Source organism: Pristiophorus japonicus, chromosome 26, assembly GCF_044704955.1.
Source record: "Pristiophorus japonicus isolate sPriJap1 chromosome 26, sPriJap1.hap1, whole genome shotgun sequence".
Taxonomy (NCBI): Eukaryota; Metazoa; Chordata; class Chondrichthyes; family Pristiophoridae; genus Pristiophorus; species Pristiophorus japonicus.
Window position 1 is genome coordinate 7548816 of NC_092002.1, and position 15152 is coordinate 7563967.

Here is a 15152-nt window from a genome sequence, read left to right on the forward strand (position 1 = left end):
TGGAGGAGGGGCATACGTGACCTGCCTTAACTGGAGCTCACTGAGAGAGCTGAGGTAAAAGGGTAGGAATGATAGGGAGTGAGGGATAGGAGGCTGTGGTGGGTGGGGGGAATGAGGTAAGAAGGGAGTAGTTATATCATCTAATGACATCTAGCCATGTTTTATTGATTTGGGCAATAGGTTTACTGCACATTGCTAGCTGACCTCCCAACTCTCCCTGGCATTGCTCACAGATGGTGTGGGATATGGAGCAAATATTTCACTGGCTGTGCTGGAGTTGTGTCCAATCTGCTCTTTAATACGGTGGTGGAGTGGAATAACTCAGCATCTGAGGTTAATTGATGAGGGATGTTTCCGTAGGTTGGCAGCTGCTGGTATATTCCTGGGGGAGGGGGGGGTAGAGAGAGAGAGAGAGAGAGGGAGGTCATGTTATCAAGGTCCGAGGTCAGTCAGAGGTTAATTGTTGTAGGGTTGTTTCCGTAGGTTGGCGGCTGCTTGTAAATTCATGGCTCTGAGCCGGGGGCGGGGGCGGGGGGGAGGTCATGTTATCGAGGTCAGAGGTGAATGGTTGAGGGATATTTTCGTAGGTTGGCGGCTGCTTGTAAATTCATGGCTCTGAGCCTGGGGGCGGGGGGGTGGGAGAGAGGTCATGTTATCAAGGTCCGAGGTCAATCAGAGATGAATTGTTGAGGGATATTTCTGTAGGTTGGCAGCTGCTTGTAAATTCCTGGTTCCGTTCCTGGTTCGGCGGGGTGGGGAGAGAGGTCATGTTATCAAGGTCCGAGGTCAATCAGAGGTTAATTGTTGAGGGTTGTTTCTGTAGGTTGGCGGCTGCTTGTAAGTTCCTGGATTGCGGGGAGGGAGGGTGGAGGCGGGTCATGTTATCGAGGTCCGAGGTCGGTCAGAAGTTAATTGTTGAAGGCTATTTCTGTGGGTTGGCTGCTGCTTGTAAATTCCTGGCTCTGTTTCTGAGGGAGGAAAGAGGTCAAGTTATCAAGGTCAGAGGTTAATTCTCGAGGGATGTTTCCGCAGATTGGCGACTGCTTGTAAATTCATGGCTCTGTTGGAGGGGGAGAGAGGCCACGTTATCAAGGTTAGAAAAACTAACGTGTAATGATTGCTGTTCTTTCTCTTTGACCGTGTGTGCTGGCCTCAGATTTCTGTACAGATGAAATTTTACATGACTATAAAGTGAAGACAACTGAGTTGCAAAACTTGCAATGTATATTTGTTCATGGTTCATTGGCTGGATGAATCTAGAACTTCCTATGACAACGCTGATTCTAGAATTTATGTTGAGAACCAATCTGTGCAGAAAAAAAAAAACTGGATTAGAAAGGGGAGGAAGTTATGCTGCAGTTGTATACAACCTTGGTCAGACCCCGTCTCGAGTAACGGCGCCCAGCTTTGGGAACCGCGCCTCGCGAAGGATATATTGGCCTCGCAGATTCACCAGAACTATACCGTGGCTTAAAGGGTTAAGCTATGAGGCAAGGTTGTAAAGATTTGGTTTGTATTCCCTTGGGTACGGAAGATTAAGGGGTCATCTACTTAAAGGATTCGATAGAGTAGATACAGGGAAACGATTTCCTCTGGTGGGGGGGGGGGGAAATCCATAACCAGGGAGCATAACCTTAAAATTAGAGCCAGGCCGTTTAGGAGTGAGATCAGGAAGGTGGTGGAAATCTGGAACTCGCTCCCCCAAAGGCTGCGAATGCTGAGACAATTGGCGCTTTCAAGACTGAGATCGCTAATTTTTTTCTTAGGTAAGGGTATCTGGGGGCGGGGGGGATGTGAGGCAAAGGTGGTTAAATGGGGTTGAGGTGCAGATCTTCCTCGATTTAACTGAATGGCGGAGCAGGCTCGAGGATTCAAATGGCCTATTCCTGTTCTAATGTTCCTAAAACAATTCCAATACTCTGGGGGACACCTACTATGTGTTCATTTTTTAATATAAAGAAAAAGAAAGAATGAACAGATAATCTGTTTTAGCGATGTTGATTGAGGGATAAATATTGGCTAGGATATATACATATATATCTGCTGTAATTTCTCCTTGTGTGGCTCTGTGTCCAATATTTGTCTTATAACATTCCTGTGAAGCGCCTTGGAACGTCTCACTATGTTAAAGGTGCTATATAAATACAAGTTGTTGTATGATTCTACGATTAACCCGACGAGCAAGTGAGATGAATCGTTGTTCTCTTTTTGACGGTGAATGCTGGGCAGAACACTAGGAGAACCCCCTGACTTTGTACAAGTAGCACCCGAACAGACAAGACAGGACTTTAGTGTAACATCGCGCACAAAAGATGGAACTGAAGTGTCAGCTTAGATTATGTGCTCAACTTCTGAAGTGGGGCTTGAACCCACAGCCTTCTGGTTCAGCCAGGAGTGCTACCAACTAAGCCGAGGTAGCTTTGAGCATTTAATTGCCCGGTTGTGCAGCACTTTGTTCAATGGTTCTCCAGTGGCACACAATCAGCGTTGAAATCCACGCCCGAGTTGAGTCATTCAATCTGGAACCGGGGGTCCGCATCACAACCTGAGCGTTCGACGTATAAAGGGTGGGGAAAAAAGTGTTGGAAATCTGAAATCAGAACAGAAAATACACAGCAGCTTCATCATCAGCTGAACAACACCGGAGTTAATCGTAAAATAGTAAAGTAGAGAAGGAGGCCATTTGGCCCATCCTCCCCGTACCGCCTCTATGAAAGAGCTCTCCGATTAGTCCCACGCCCCTTTTCTTTTTCACGCATAGCCCTGCAAATGTTTCCTCACGTTGCGCGTCGGATGGCGAAGGCTTTCGCCCTGAAGCTGGATCTATACTGTCGTTGCGAAATGGTTATTCTTTGCCGATCAACGCTGAATTTGTGGTGTAAATCCGAAGTCGGGGTCCAACTCGATTGGAGACACCCTGGCATCTATTTCGGCTTGATGCAAAATAAAGTACCGTAGTGTCGGACAAATGCAGCCTGAGTTGTCCTAACTCGCACCAAGTCCCGATCACCCATTACCTCATCCTACAGTACAACAGTGACCAAGTGCATCATTGGCTGACCGACATTGGCTCCCAGTTGAGCAACACCTCGATTTCAAAATTCTCATCCTTGTTTACAAATCCCTCTGTGGCCTCGCTCCTCCCTATCTCTGTAATCTCCTCCAGCCACACAATCCCCCCCGAGATGTCTGCCCTCAAATTTTGCCCTCTTGAGCATCCCTGATTATAATTGGTGGCCGTGCCTTCTGTTGCCTGGGCCACAAGCTCTGGAACTCCCTGCCTAAGCCTCTCTGTCTCTCTTACCTCTCTTTCCTCCTTTAAAACTCTCTTTAAAGCCTACTTCTTTGATCAAGCCTGTGCTAATTTCTTCTTTTGTGGCTCAGTGTCAAATTTATTTGTTTTGTCTTATAACACTCTTGTGAAGCGCCTTGGGACGTTTTATTATGTTAAAGGCGCTATATAAATACAAGTTGTTGTTGATTTCTGTATTCTTAGCTGCTGAAATTCTTCACTTTGTTCAATTTCGTGGAAAGTGACCGGCACAGACAAATAGTGTTGCACCAATTTTTTACTTGCAACTCCTTTTTATGTGAAAATTCCTGGGATTGGGGATTGTCCTATGAGGAGAGATTGAGGAGACTAGGCCTATGATCACTAGAGTTTAGAAGAATGAGAGACGATCTCATTGAAGCAAATAAAATTCTTACAGGGTAGATGCAGGGAGGATGTTTCCCTGGGCTGGGGAGCCTGGAAGTAGGGGTCACAGTCTCAGAATAAGGGGTCGGCCATTTAGGACTGTGATGAGGAGAAATTTCTTCACTCAGAGGGTGGTGAAACTTTGGAATTCTCTACCCCAGAGGGCTGTGGAGGCTTAGTCGTTGAGTATATTTAAGACAGAGGACGATAGATTTTTGGATATTAATGGAATCAAGGGAATGGGGATATTGCTGGAAAGTGGAGTTGAGATCGAAGATCAGCCATGATCCTAATTGAATGGCGGCGCAGGGTTAATGGTCTATCCTTGTTCTTATGACGAGAGAGCTGGCCGAAAATGAATAAAAATAGCAATTAGTGATCAAAAACTAAAAAGAAATCAAATGAAATAATGTATGGATGCTTGAAAATAATCTTTCTTTTATGCTTACAGGATCTTTAATGATAGAGAGAGAGCGGAATGCCTTTGAGAATAATGTCCTCCTTAAACCGAGTGAAACATGAAGTGGAGGTAAGTGCCCTCTTGCTCCCTCCCGACAGCCTCACTATATTGAAACCAAGACTTGTAGCACTGTCTCCCAATCTAAGGCTGGATAGCAAACAAAACTGGTGCGAGATGGTCTCCTAAAGAAAGGAGGAGGTGGTCTCCAATATTCCCGCTAAGTTGTCTTTGTGCTGCGTGTAACATATTTGATTCATGGGTTCTTTGCTTAAGAATTCATAGCAACACCTTGCTATTAATAACTAGTTGGTTTATTCGCAAAGATTTAACAATCACACTACACATTACCAGGTTGTGTAAGATAGCATTATCCAAATTTATGTTTGTTTATGCAATGTTCCCTCTAATTTTTTTTCTGCGCGTGGCTGGCAACTATGCAGCCACTTATGCGCAGCATCTCTTCCAGCGGCAGTAGTTGGGGAGCGGCCTGCGCCAGGCCGCACGATTGTTGCATGATCCTGCAGCCACGTGCCTCGGCGGGGGGGGGAGGGGGACATTGATGGGCGGCCCTCAACAGCTCACCAAAACTTCCTGTGGCCCTGCAGCCCAAATAATTGCCCACCCCTGCTCTATTCCCTTCTCCCTCATGCGTTTATCTAGCTTCCCCTTAAATGCTATACTATACTCCCGAGGTATGAAGCACTGACCACACTCGATCAGCTCCGCTGGGCGGGCCACATTGTCCGCATGCCAGACATGAGACTCCCAAAGCAAACGCTCTACTCGGAACTCCTTCACGGCAAATGAGCCAAAGGTGGGCAGAGGAAACATTACAAGGACACCCTCAAAGCCTCCCTGATAAAGTGCAACATCCCCACCGACACCTGGGAGTCCCTGGCCAAAGACCCCCTAAGTGGAGGAAGTACATCCGGGAGGGCGCTGAGCATCTTGAGTCTCAACGCCGAGAGCATGCAGAAATCAAGCGCAGACAGCGGAAAGAGTGTGTGGCAAACCAGTTCCACCCTCCCTTTCCCTCGACGACTATCTGGCCCACCTGTGACAGGGACAGTGGTTCTCGTATTGGACTGTTCAGCCACTTAAGGACTCATTTTTAGAGTGGAAGCAAGTCTTCCTCGATTTCGAGTGACTGCCTATGATGATGATACTATACTATTTGGTCTCAAGTTCCACATTCTCATTGGAGATTAACTAACTACAGCCCGAACCTGGGACCTTTCTGGTCTGTATGACTCAGAGCCATTCCAATATGTTTACCCATTCAGTCATTAGATCTCAAGGATTTATAAGCCTTGTGCTGTTTGCCCAAAATATCGCTTGATGTATTCCTCCCCCTCAGACATCTTTCCCCGTTCGTGCTGCTAATGACGGTTGTCAAACACATGATTACTATTTTTTTATCATTGTTTCCCCGATGAACTGTTTTACTTTTTAAATAACTGCAGGACTGGGACTTGGAGCAAAATGTCGAGATTCCATCAAGGAGGGACATTCTGGCTTTGAATTACAGAGAGCTGCTGACCCCAGACAGTCAGAAAATTAAACTGTCGCCTCTACAACATCGTCGGAAGCAACGGTAAGATATGTGGGCCCGGAGTCTGCTGGAAGAATAATGATGTGCGAGTGACACATGCCTCTATTAATGTATAAATCGACCAGCAACTTGTGGCGAGAAAGAGATACCCCACGAGTTGAGAATCGCCACAGATTGCTGGATGGTTTGTACCACACCGCCGTTAGCCTCGCGACAACTGCATCTCGCCCTTAACCATCCCGTGAGTTTCATGAAGTTGCTGCATTTGTACATTCATTGCACGTTATCTCTGACATCTCCTCCAGCCCCACAATCACCCCCCCCCCCCCCCGGATGTCTGCACTCCTCTAGTTCTGCCCTCTTGAGAATCACTGATTATAATCGCTCCACCATTGGTGGCCGTGCCTTCTGTTGCCTCGGCCCCAAGCTCTGGAATTCCCTGCCTAAACCTCTCCGCCTCTCTACCTCTCTTTCCTCCTTCAAGTCACTCCTTAAAACCTACCTCTTTAACCAAGCTTTTGGTCACCTGCACTAATTTCTACTTACGTGGCTCGGTATCAAAGCTTTAATCTCATAACACTCCTGTGAAGCGCCTTGGGATGTTTCACGATGTTAAAGGCACTATATAAATACAAGTTGTTGTTAAACTCGCCACAGAATGTCACGCCTGGTAATTAATAGCATAAGTACACTTTTAAAGACGTGGTTATTGTTAATGACTACCAGTCAAATTCTCTGGCCCAGAAAGTGAACAATTGAAAGTGTGAAGTTTCAGTCCTTCAGGTGGTAAATTGTTGTTGGAGATTTTAAAATGAATATTGCCATTTTTTTTAAAAGCATACACTTTCTTTCTGTTTTTGTCTCTCACTTAATCCAGTCTTTCTTTACATCTCTTTCTGCACTTGATTTGACATTGAATTCACCCACTCTTAATTAGCCCCCCTTCTCAGTCCTTCCTCAGTTTAATTCTCAATTGTTGGTCCCATTGTGCACCAAGATCCCAGATGGCCCCGTGACCAGCAACTGACAGGGCAAAAAACTTTTGAGTGCAGGATAAAGTCTAACCTACCGGGCTCGGCACGAGATGCCTCGCTCCAGCAAATTCCCGCTCTTTGCATGAACTACAGAATGGTGTGGGTTTATTACAATAACATAAAGGTTTTCAAACAACACTGCACGGACCCTAGAGGTTCTGCAATGGGACCCCAAGAGCAAGCGGTGTGTCACAAAAACGTTCAGTTCTGTAGCTGAGAAATGACGGCAGGAGATACCAATAGATAAGCGTCCGAGTGACATTCCTCTATCTGCTATTTTTGTGGTGGCATGTCCTGATTTTAAAATAAGCGGGTTACAACAAAGACCAAAGACTGTCTTTAAACCGCATGGATCTTTGTCTGATCGTACTGGCAACAGTCAATTCCAGGCTTCTGTTTTCCCTTCTGTTTGTTATGTGTAAGGATAGCCTTTCAGTAGCTAATGCTGCCTTTTGTTCGGATACGAGTGTGTCACTATTTGTAGGGGGTCCCTGGGTGTGTCTACCTGTAGGGAGTCCCGGGCAGCGTGTCAATATTTGCATGGGGTCCCTGGGTGTGTCAATATTTGCATAGGGTCCCTGGGTGTGTCAATATTTGTAGGGGGTCCCAGAGAGTGTGTCAATATTTGTAGGGGGTCCCAGAGAGTGTGTCAATATTTGCAGGGGGTCCCAGGGCGTGTCAATATTTGCAGGGGGTCCCAAGGTGTGTCAATATTTGCAGGGGGTCCCTGGGCGTATCAATATTTGCAGGGGATCCTTGGGTATGTCATTTGCAGAGGGGCCTGGGGGGGTGTCAATATTTGTAGGAGGCCTCTGGATGTGTCAATATTTGTAGGAGGTCCCAGGGTGTGTCAATATTTGTAGGAGGTCCCTGAGCGTGTCAGTATTTGTAGGGGGTCCCGGGGTGCGTCAATGTTTGGGATTATTGCCTGCATTAAAGTAGAGGAATGCATCCAGTGTTGATTTGTTAATATTGCACAGTCATTTCTAGGTTACTCAATATACAGGGACGCTGCAAATTTCAAATAGCTAAAGTACAATTCACTAAATATATTCAAAAAGGAGTTAGATGTAGTCCTTACTACTAGGGGGATCAAGGGGTATGGCGAGAAAGCAGGCTCATTGAATGGCGGTGCAGGCTCGAAGGGCCAAATGGCCTACTCCTGCACCTATTTTCTATGTTTCTATGTTTCTATGACCTGACCCCAGTTTAATGTTCAGCATGGTGCATTGTTGTAGTGTTTAGTGCAGTGTGGTGCAGCACACCTGTGGTACACTGCCCCTGCGTTATATAAGTTTGTTTACTTTTGATCCAAACTTAGGCTACAAGTGTCAGCTTTTGGCTCAGTGAAGCACTCTCGCCTCTGAATCACAAAATCATGGATTCAGTCTTCACTTCAGCACATAATCCAGGGCTGACACCTCACTGTAGTATTGAGAGAGTGTTGCACTGTCAGAGGTACTGTCTTTTGGATCAAATGTTTAACTGAGACCCCTGACTGCCCTCTCGGGTGGATGTTAAAGATCCTATGGCATGTTTCGAAGAGCAGGGGAGTTCTCCCCAGTGTCCTGGTGAATATTTATCCCTCAAAACCAACACCACTAAAACAGATTAAAGGTAATTTATCCTTCTGCTGCCTCATCCATGCCTTTACCTCTAGACTTGACTACTCCAATGCACTCCTGGCTGGCCTCCCAAATTCTACCCTACATAAACTTGAGGTCATCCAAAACTTGGCGGCTCGTGTCCTAACTCGCACCAAGTCCCAATCACCCATCACCCCTGTTATGTATGGAGAAAGAGTCAGACTGAACACTGAGAGCTCAAAGTAAAGTTTGACCTAAGTCTTTTATTGCAGGTCTCCAGAGTGCCTCTCCAACCTGTGAGGCCTCCTGAAATACCTGTGCTCTGGTTGAGTCCTCTGGTGGTCGTACAGAGTAAATACAAGTTTACATATATAACAACCCCTGTGCTCGCTGACCTACATTGGCTTCCAGTTAAGCAACGCCTTGATTGTAAAATTCTCATCTTTGTTTACAAATCCCTCCATGGCCTCTCCCCTCTCTATCTCTGTAAGCTCAGCCTCACAACCCCCTGAGAGGTCTGCGCTCCTCAAATTCTGCCCTCTTGATTATAACTGCTCAACTATTGGTGGCCGTGCCTTCAGCTGCTTGGGCCCCAAGCTCTGGAACTCCCTCCCTAAACCTCTCCACCTCTCTACCTTTCTTTCCTCCTTTAAGACGCTCCTTAAAACCTACCTCTTTGACTAAACTTATGGACACCTGCGCTAATTTCCTCTTATGTGGCCCGGTGTCAAATTTATCTGTTTTGTCTTGGGACGCTTTACTACATTAAAGGCGCTATATAAATAAAATTGTTGTTGGGACCTTGCTGTGCCCAAATTGGCTGAGGCGTTTCCTATATTACTACACTTTAAAAGTACTTCATTGGCTGAGAAGCCAGTTGGGACGTCCTGATGTTGCGAAAGACAGTGTATGAATAAATGCAAGTTCTTTTTTCTTTTCACAAAGTCAGGGGTGCAAATCTCTGCAGAGTTTCTGGACGTGGTCTTGCATCTTGTGGCTAACCATGCTTCAGGGGACGTCAAATCCCCAAATTACACAACACGATACAAAACCACAAGCCTGTCTCGTGAACCTGAACCCTTGATCTTAATCACTACTGCCCCTAAACCAAAGGAAATTTGCTTAAGCGTCTTGGGACATTTCCACTTGCGGGGAAGTCCAAAACTAGGGGCCTTCAATATAAGATGGTCACTAATAAATCCGATAGAGAATACAGGAGAAACTTCCTTACCCAGAGAACGTGGAACTCGCCACCACAAGAAGCAGTTGAAGGAAATCGCATAGATGCATTTAAGTAGAAGCCAGACAAACACATGAGGGAGAAGGGAATGCAGATAGGGTGAGATGAAATAGGGTGGGAGCAGGCTTGTGTGGAGAATAAACACCAGCACAGACCAGTTGAACAGTTTATGTGCTGTAAATTTAAGGTAATACTACGTTAAAGGCGCTATATAAATGCAAGTTATATTGTAAAAGCAGTTGCCCAGTAGATGGTGCTGCAAGGCTTCAGACAGCACCCGCCCTGTGACGGGTGGCAGCAACACTGCAGCCAGAACTAGTTAGTAGTGTTTGGGATAGGGTTGATATTGGGGACGCACGAACTGCGGTTAGAGTTTGCCTTTCAGAATTATTCCAGCCAAGGTTTAAGCTCCCTTCCCAATTTTAGCGGCACTTCAGTGGTGACTAAAGTGTTAAATATTCTGCTTGTGTGCTCCCAGCACAGAGCCTCGCCCACCAGCACCACTGATTGGGAGTTATTGCGCCCCGCGATTTACCAGTCCGTGCTCCCAGTGGCTGAAACTCTGCAACAGGCACACACAGGCGGGAGTCACATTTGTACTGTTTCTCCCTTCTCTATCTCCCTTCCCTCTTTCCTACATTGTGATACAGCTCCACCTAGTGCCCCACATAGTGGACTACTGTGGTAATGCAACTGCTGATATAAATACAATAAAAGTCACATGGTGTATTGGAGCCACCTTGTAGTAATGTGTGTGTTATGTCGTAAAAACAGTATCACATAAATATCTCGTCATTTCTCCCTTCATTTCTCTTTCCCTCACTTCTCTATATGCATCTTTCATTCCCTAGCTTTCCCTACCATCTTCCTGTCCTCACTTCTCTCCCCACCCCTTTTTTTCTTTCCCCTCTCCCTTTCCATCTCTTCTCTCCTCACTCTACTTTTTTCATCCTCACTTCTCCCTCTCCTCCTCCTTTCTACCATCTCACTACCTCCCGCCTTCACCTCCCCCCCCCCCCCCCCCCCATATCCTGTTGTTTTATTTTTGTTCTTGAAAATGACCTGCTTAAGAAGCGAACGTCCTCTCAGGAACCTGTTATAACGTCTCTTCCCAGGGAACAGTATCGCAGCAACGTGAACTCGCTACGGGAGCTAGCGGCCATTCTGCCGGTCCCTCTGCAGAAACTGGAGAAACGACTCACAAAGGTACTGTGATGTATGCACCTGTGAGGTTTATAGAGCTGTTGAACTGGAGTGCATCATCACCCCCGGCAACCAAATTTTAATTTGATGTTTTTTGTTTAAAGTTTAATTTGTTTATTATGTTGGTTTTAGTGCCCCTCCCCCTTTTAGCCAGGGGGCACTTGTATAATTTGTATTTTGGTGCCCTTGGAAAAAAATATATATATTAAAAAAACAAGGGGGCACCTGAAAAGATTTTGGAGTATGCCCCCCACCCCCCGCCCCCTTTAATCAGGGGTCACTTGTTTAAAGTAATGCAACTAAAATAGTTGTAAAGCTGTTGAGGCTGCGACTTTCCGTCTTCAGACCCTGCAGAGCTACCTGTACATCTAGCACCCTCCTAGATGGTGTGTGCTGGCGACGTATTTCTTCCGCCAGCAGTACTGCCTCAATTATGACATGCAGCTCTTGTTTGTGAACCTGGGGGCCGTCAGGACCGCCATGTGGGGGCTGCCTGTCTTTTACCAGGAACTCATTACAGTCTAGAACAGAGTCGCCACCAAGCGCAGTTCTCCACCATCTGGAGTGTTGGCTGTCCTGCAGGAGCCGCTGCTCAGGAATCCGTACCTCCACAACCGTGGTTTTAGGTGGCAGGTGAACGAGGGGGCTGAGTCTGGTGAGGTGACCAGGGTCAGGGACCTGCTCGATGGCAGAGGAGCGGGCTGGATGGCACCAGAGGAGCTGGCACGGCACCTAAACTGGGCCGATGTCCAGCGCGCGGCCAATGCCATCGAGTCGCTAAAAACAGCGTAGAGCCCTGACTCCATTAGGTGCGTCGAGGAGGCTCAAGCAGGTGGGGAGATCCCGTCTGAACTGACCCCGTCCAGACGGAATTCCTCATTGGCTCCAAGTCCCAAAACATCCCTTGGGAGCTGGCGCCTCACAATTTGAGCCTCCTCGGGGAAAACCCCTCCATGACTTTCAGTTCTGCGCGGAGGGGTTTCCTGTATGGGCTGTTCCTGCACACTCTCCACCTTGCCATCCTTGTCTGCCATCCGGACACGCCATGGCGCACCATCTTGCCAACCGGAGGAGGTGGGGGTCCCCAATGGAATGCACTCTACGCGGGAGTCCTCCCTTTATTTATTGGCGACTTGGCCTGGAGGGTGGTACACGGAGCAGTCCAGTGCAATAAATTTTTAAGTCGGTTCATGGGCTCCCAGGCCACCTGCAATTTCTGCGGTCTGGAGAAGTCCGTGTTCCACGTTTTTATGGAATGTGTGAGGTTGCAGCCCCTTTTCCCTTATTTGAAGGGACTGCTCCTCAAATTCTGGTTGCACTTCAGTCCCACACTCCTGATCTTTGGGCACCCTGTGCGGAGGGGAGCGGGCAGGTCGGAAGGCCTCCTCGTAGGACTGCTCCTGGGCATGGCCAAGGGGGACATCACCTGGTCCAGGCAGCGGGCGGTCAAAGGGGTCGTTCAGCCCGACTGCCTGCCCCTCTTCCGTGGCTACATCCGAGCCAGGGTGTCCCTGGAGATGGAGCACGCGGTGTCCACCAGTACGCTCGCGGCCTTCCGCGAGAGGTGGGCGCCGGAAGGACTGGAGTGCATCATCACCCCTGGCAACAGAATTTTAATTTGATTGGCAAAGTTCCCAGTTAATCTCTAAATTTATGGGTAATGTTGCCCTTGCCAAAAGGGGGCACTTGATTTAAAGTTTAATTTAAAATAGTTGAAGAGCTGTTGAGTTGAGACGTGATGTTCACAAGGCTCAATAAAACCCCAGCCAGTTGGGTTCAGGGGATCCACAATGAGGCAGTGGTTGTGAGCCTGGTGGATAAACTGGTAATGTGCAGTGTGATGGTTAAACCTTTGCTGATAAACTAACTAGGTCTTAACAGCAATGTGTATGAATTCTTAAGCAAAGGTTCCTTGAAACATTTTTGTTAATTTGCAGGTTTATTGGCGATTGCCGGTATTTGAAAGAGTAAACCACATGTTGTTCATAAATAATGCATTGGATAACATTGGGTTAGACACTATCCTTTGATCTTTGGGACCTTGACTGAAACTCAACCCAGACTAATGGGATGAAACTCTCCTCTGTCTGCTGGCTTTAATAGTTCTGTGTGCAATGGGTTTGGGTGATCGAATGAGGGCTGGTGTACCACACAATTCAGTCCCTCATTTGATACTAATTGGCAATCTCACAGTGGCTGGTGCGGGAAATACCGAGAAATGTCACGGTGCCTTTCTGAGCTTGGGGCTGTGGCATGTTAAATCAGGCTTTTACTCTGCATCTGGTTGTGCCGTACCTGACTTTGAAGGAAAGCAAGCAAGAAAACAACACTGAATTAAGGCTTGTCAAAATTCCACTGTGAGACCAAAAAAACAGGGTGAAAGTGAGATAAAAATCACCCACTTTCTCAGATTTACTACTCTGTACATCTCCCAACACCTGGCATGTCTTCCTTTAATTCATCATCATCATAGGCAGTCCCTCGAGGATGACTTGCTTCCACGCCAAAACAGGATGAGTTCACAGGAGTTTCAATGAAGGACCGAATATTCTAGATCCCGAACTACATCCTGAAGGGTGGAAGATGCCTGTGCGTGGATTTTTTTAACGTGGGGTGGCCGTTGCACATCAGCCAGGTCTTGGTCCAGTGGCAGGGATTACTCAAGACTAACTGGAGACCAGCTCTGCTGCACAGACCGAGCACGCACACATATCGCAGTGTGGGCTGGCCCATGTTGCCCCTGAGCCCTCGCCTCTTCTGGGTCCCAGATTCACGCCTCTCCTCGGCCTCGGTCACTTCCTTCTACTGACTTTTGCTGCTCCTTCACCCCTCCTGCTGTGCCTGCCCGCACTGCAATCAGTGACCTGGCTTCGTAGCAGTCGCCCTCCTGCAGCAGCACGCGCTGCTCCCTGCAGTGGTATGCCGCCGCATGCTGCTCCCTCCGATGGCTCCGGCCTACTGATGGTCTTGCAGGCCGGGACCGTGCCGATTTCTGGGCCGGGCCGAATCACACTGCTCTCTCCAATGGCCCCAGCATGCTGATGAAGTAGATAGGCATCCTATTGCCAGGTTCCCTTTTGATTTGCTCTGATTTCCACCCAAAATCTGCCTTTCCCCTTTTCAAACGCTGTGGAGGCGAAATTCGGTGCGGCTGTTTTTGAAGGGTTGTCACCGCCTGAGTGCTGATTTTACCGCCGGCTCCAACTGCCAAATTCAGTTTTTACACCCAGAGATATCAGAGTAGCGCTAAAAAGTGGCGTTGCACACTCTCCCTCGGTTGGCAGCTCAGGAGGCCGACGGAATTTCGCAACGGGAAGCTGCCGCTACGCGAGGAAAAAAAAACGGGAAGAAAGAAAAAAACCTCAAACTTCATCAAGCCGCGCACGAATGTCCCCACTGTTAGAACTAATGAAATAATGAAGAACTAAAAAAAAAACTAACCTTGCTCTCTGGCCGATTCCGCCAGAGTTCCACTGTTTATTCACCACTTTTTCCAGGCTGTAAGAACGCTTGTCGGAAAGGCCGACGGTCCAACTAAATATCGTAGAACATAGAAAATAGGTGCAGGAGTAGGCCATTAGGCCCTTCGAGCCTGCACCACCATTCAATAAGATCATGGCTGATCACGCAACTTCAGTACCCCATTCGTGCTTTCTCTCTATACCCCTTGATCCCTTTAGCCGTAAGGGCCACATCTAACTCCCTTTTGAATATATCTAACAAACTGGCCTCAACAGCTCTATGCGATAGGGAATTCCACAGGTTCACAACTCTCTGAGTGAAGACGTTTCTCCTCATCTCGGTCCTATCCTTAGACTGACCCCTGGTTCTGGACTTCCTCAACATTGGGAACATTCTTCCTGCATCTAACCTGTCCAATCCCGTCAGAAGTTTATATGTTTCTATGAGATCCCCTCTCATTCTTCTAAATTCCAGTGAATATAAGCCTAGTCGATCCAGTCTTTCTTCATATGTCAGTCCTGCCATCCCGGGGATCAGTCTGGTGAATCTTCGCTGCACTCCCTCAATGGCAAAAATGTCCTTCCTCAGATTAGGAGACCAAAACTGTACACAATGTTCAAGGTGTGGCCTCACCAAGGCCCTGTACAACTGCAGTAAGACCTCCCTGCTCCTATACTCAAATCCCCTCGCTATGAAGGCCAACATGCCATTTGCCTTCTTCACCGCCTGCTGTACCTGCATGCCAACTTTCAATGACTGATGTACCATGACACCCAGGTCTCGTTGCACCTCGCCTTTTCCTAATCTGTCACCATTCAGATAATACTCTGCCTTCCTGTTTTTGCCACCAAGGTGGATAACCTCACATTTATCTACATTATACTGCCATGCATTTGCCCACTCACCTAACCTGTCCAA

The 15152-nt window shown here is 47.5% G+C and overlaps 1 protein-coding gene across 5 annotated transcripts in view; it reads left to right on the top strand.

The window, feature by feature from the left end:
• Nucleotides 1-15152, top strand: part of meiosin (meiosis initiator) — a 51134-nt gene continuing 35982 nt past the window's right edge. For 3 of the 5 annotated variants that reach the window (XM_070867736.1, XM_070867740.1, XM_070867741.1), the window contains exons 1-5: nucleotides 1-54; nucleotides 1033-1093; nucleotides 4149-4226; nucleotides 5621-5751; nucleotides 10685-10775. In XM_070867736.1, coding sequence (XP_070723837.1) covers nucleotides 4176-4226; nucleotides 5621-5751; nucleotides 10685-10775 — 273 coding nt within the window. In that variant the 5' untranslated portion in view covers nucleotides 1-54; nucleotides 1033-1093; nucleotides 4149-4175. Of the gene's footprint in view, nucleotides 55-1032; nucleotides 1094-1684; nucleotides 1767-4148; nucleotides 4227-5620; nucleotides 5752-10684; nucleotides 10776-15152 lie in introns of those variants that run through there. The other 2 variants (XM_070867738.1, XM_070867739.1) reach the window with 2 other exon arrangements.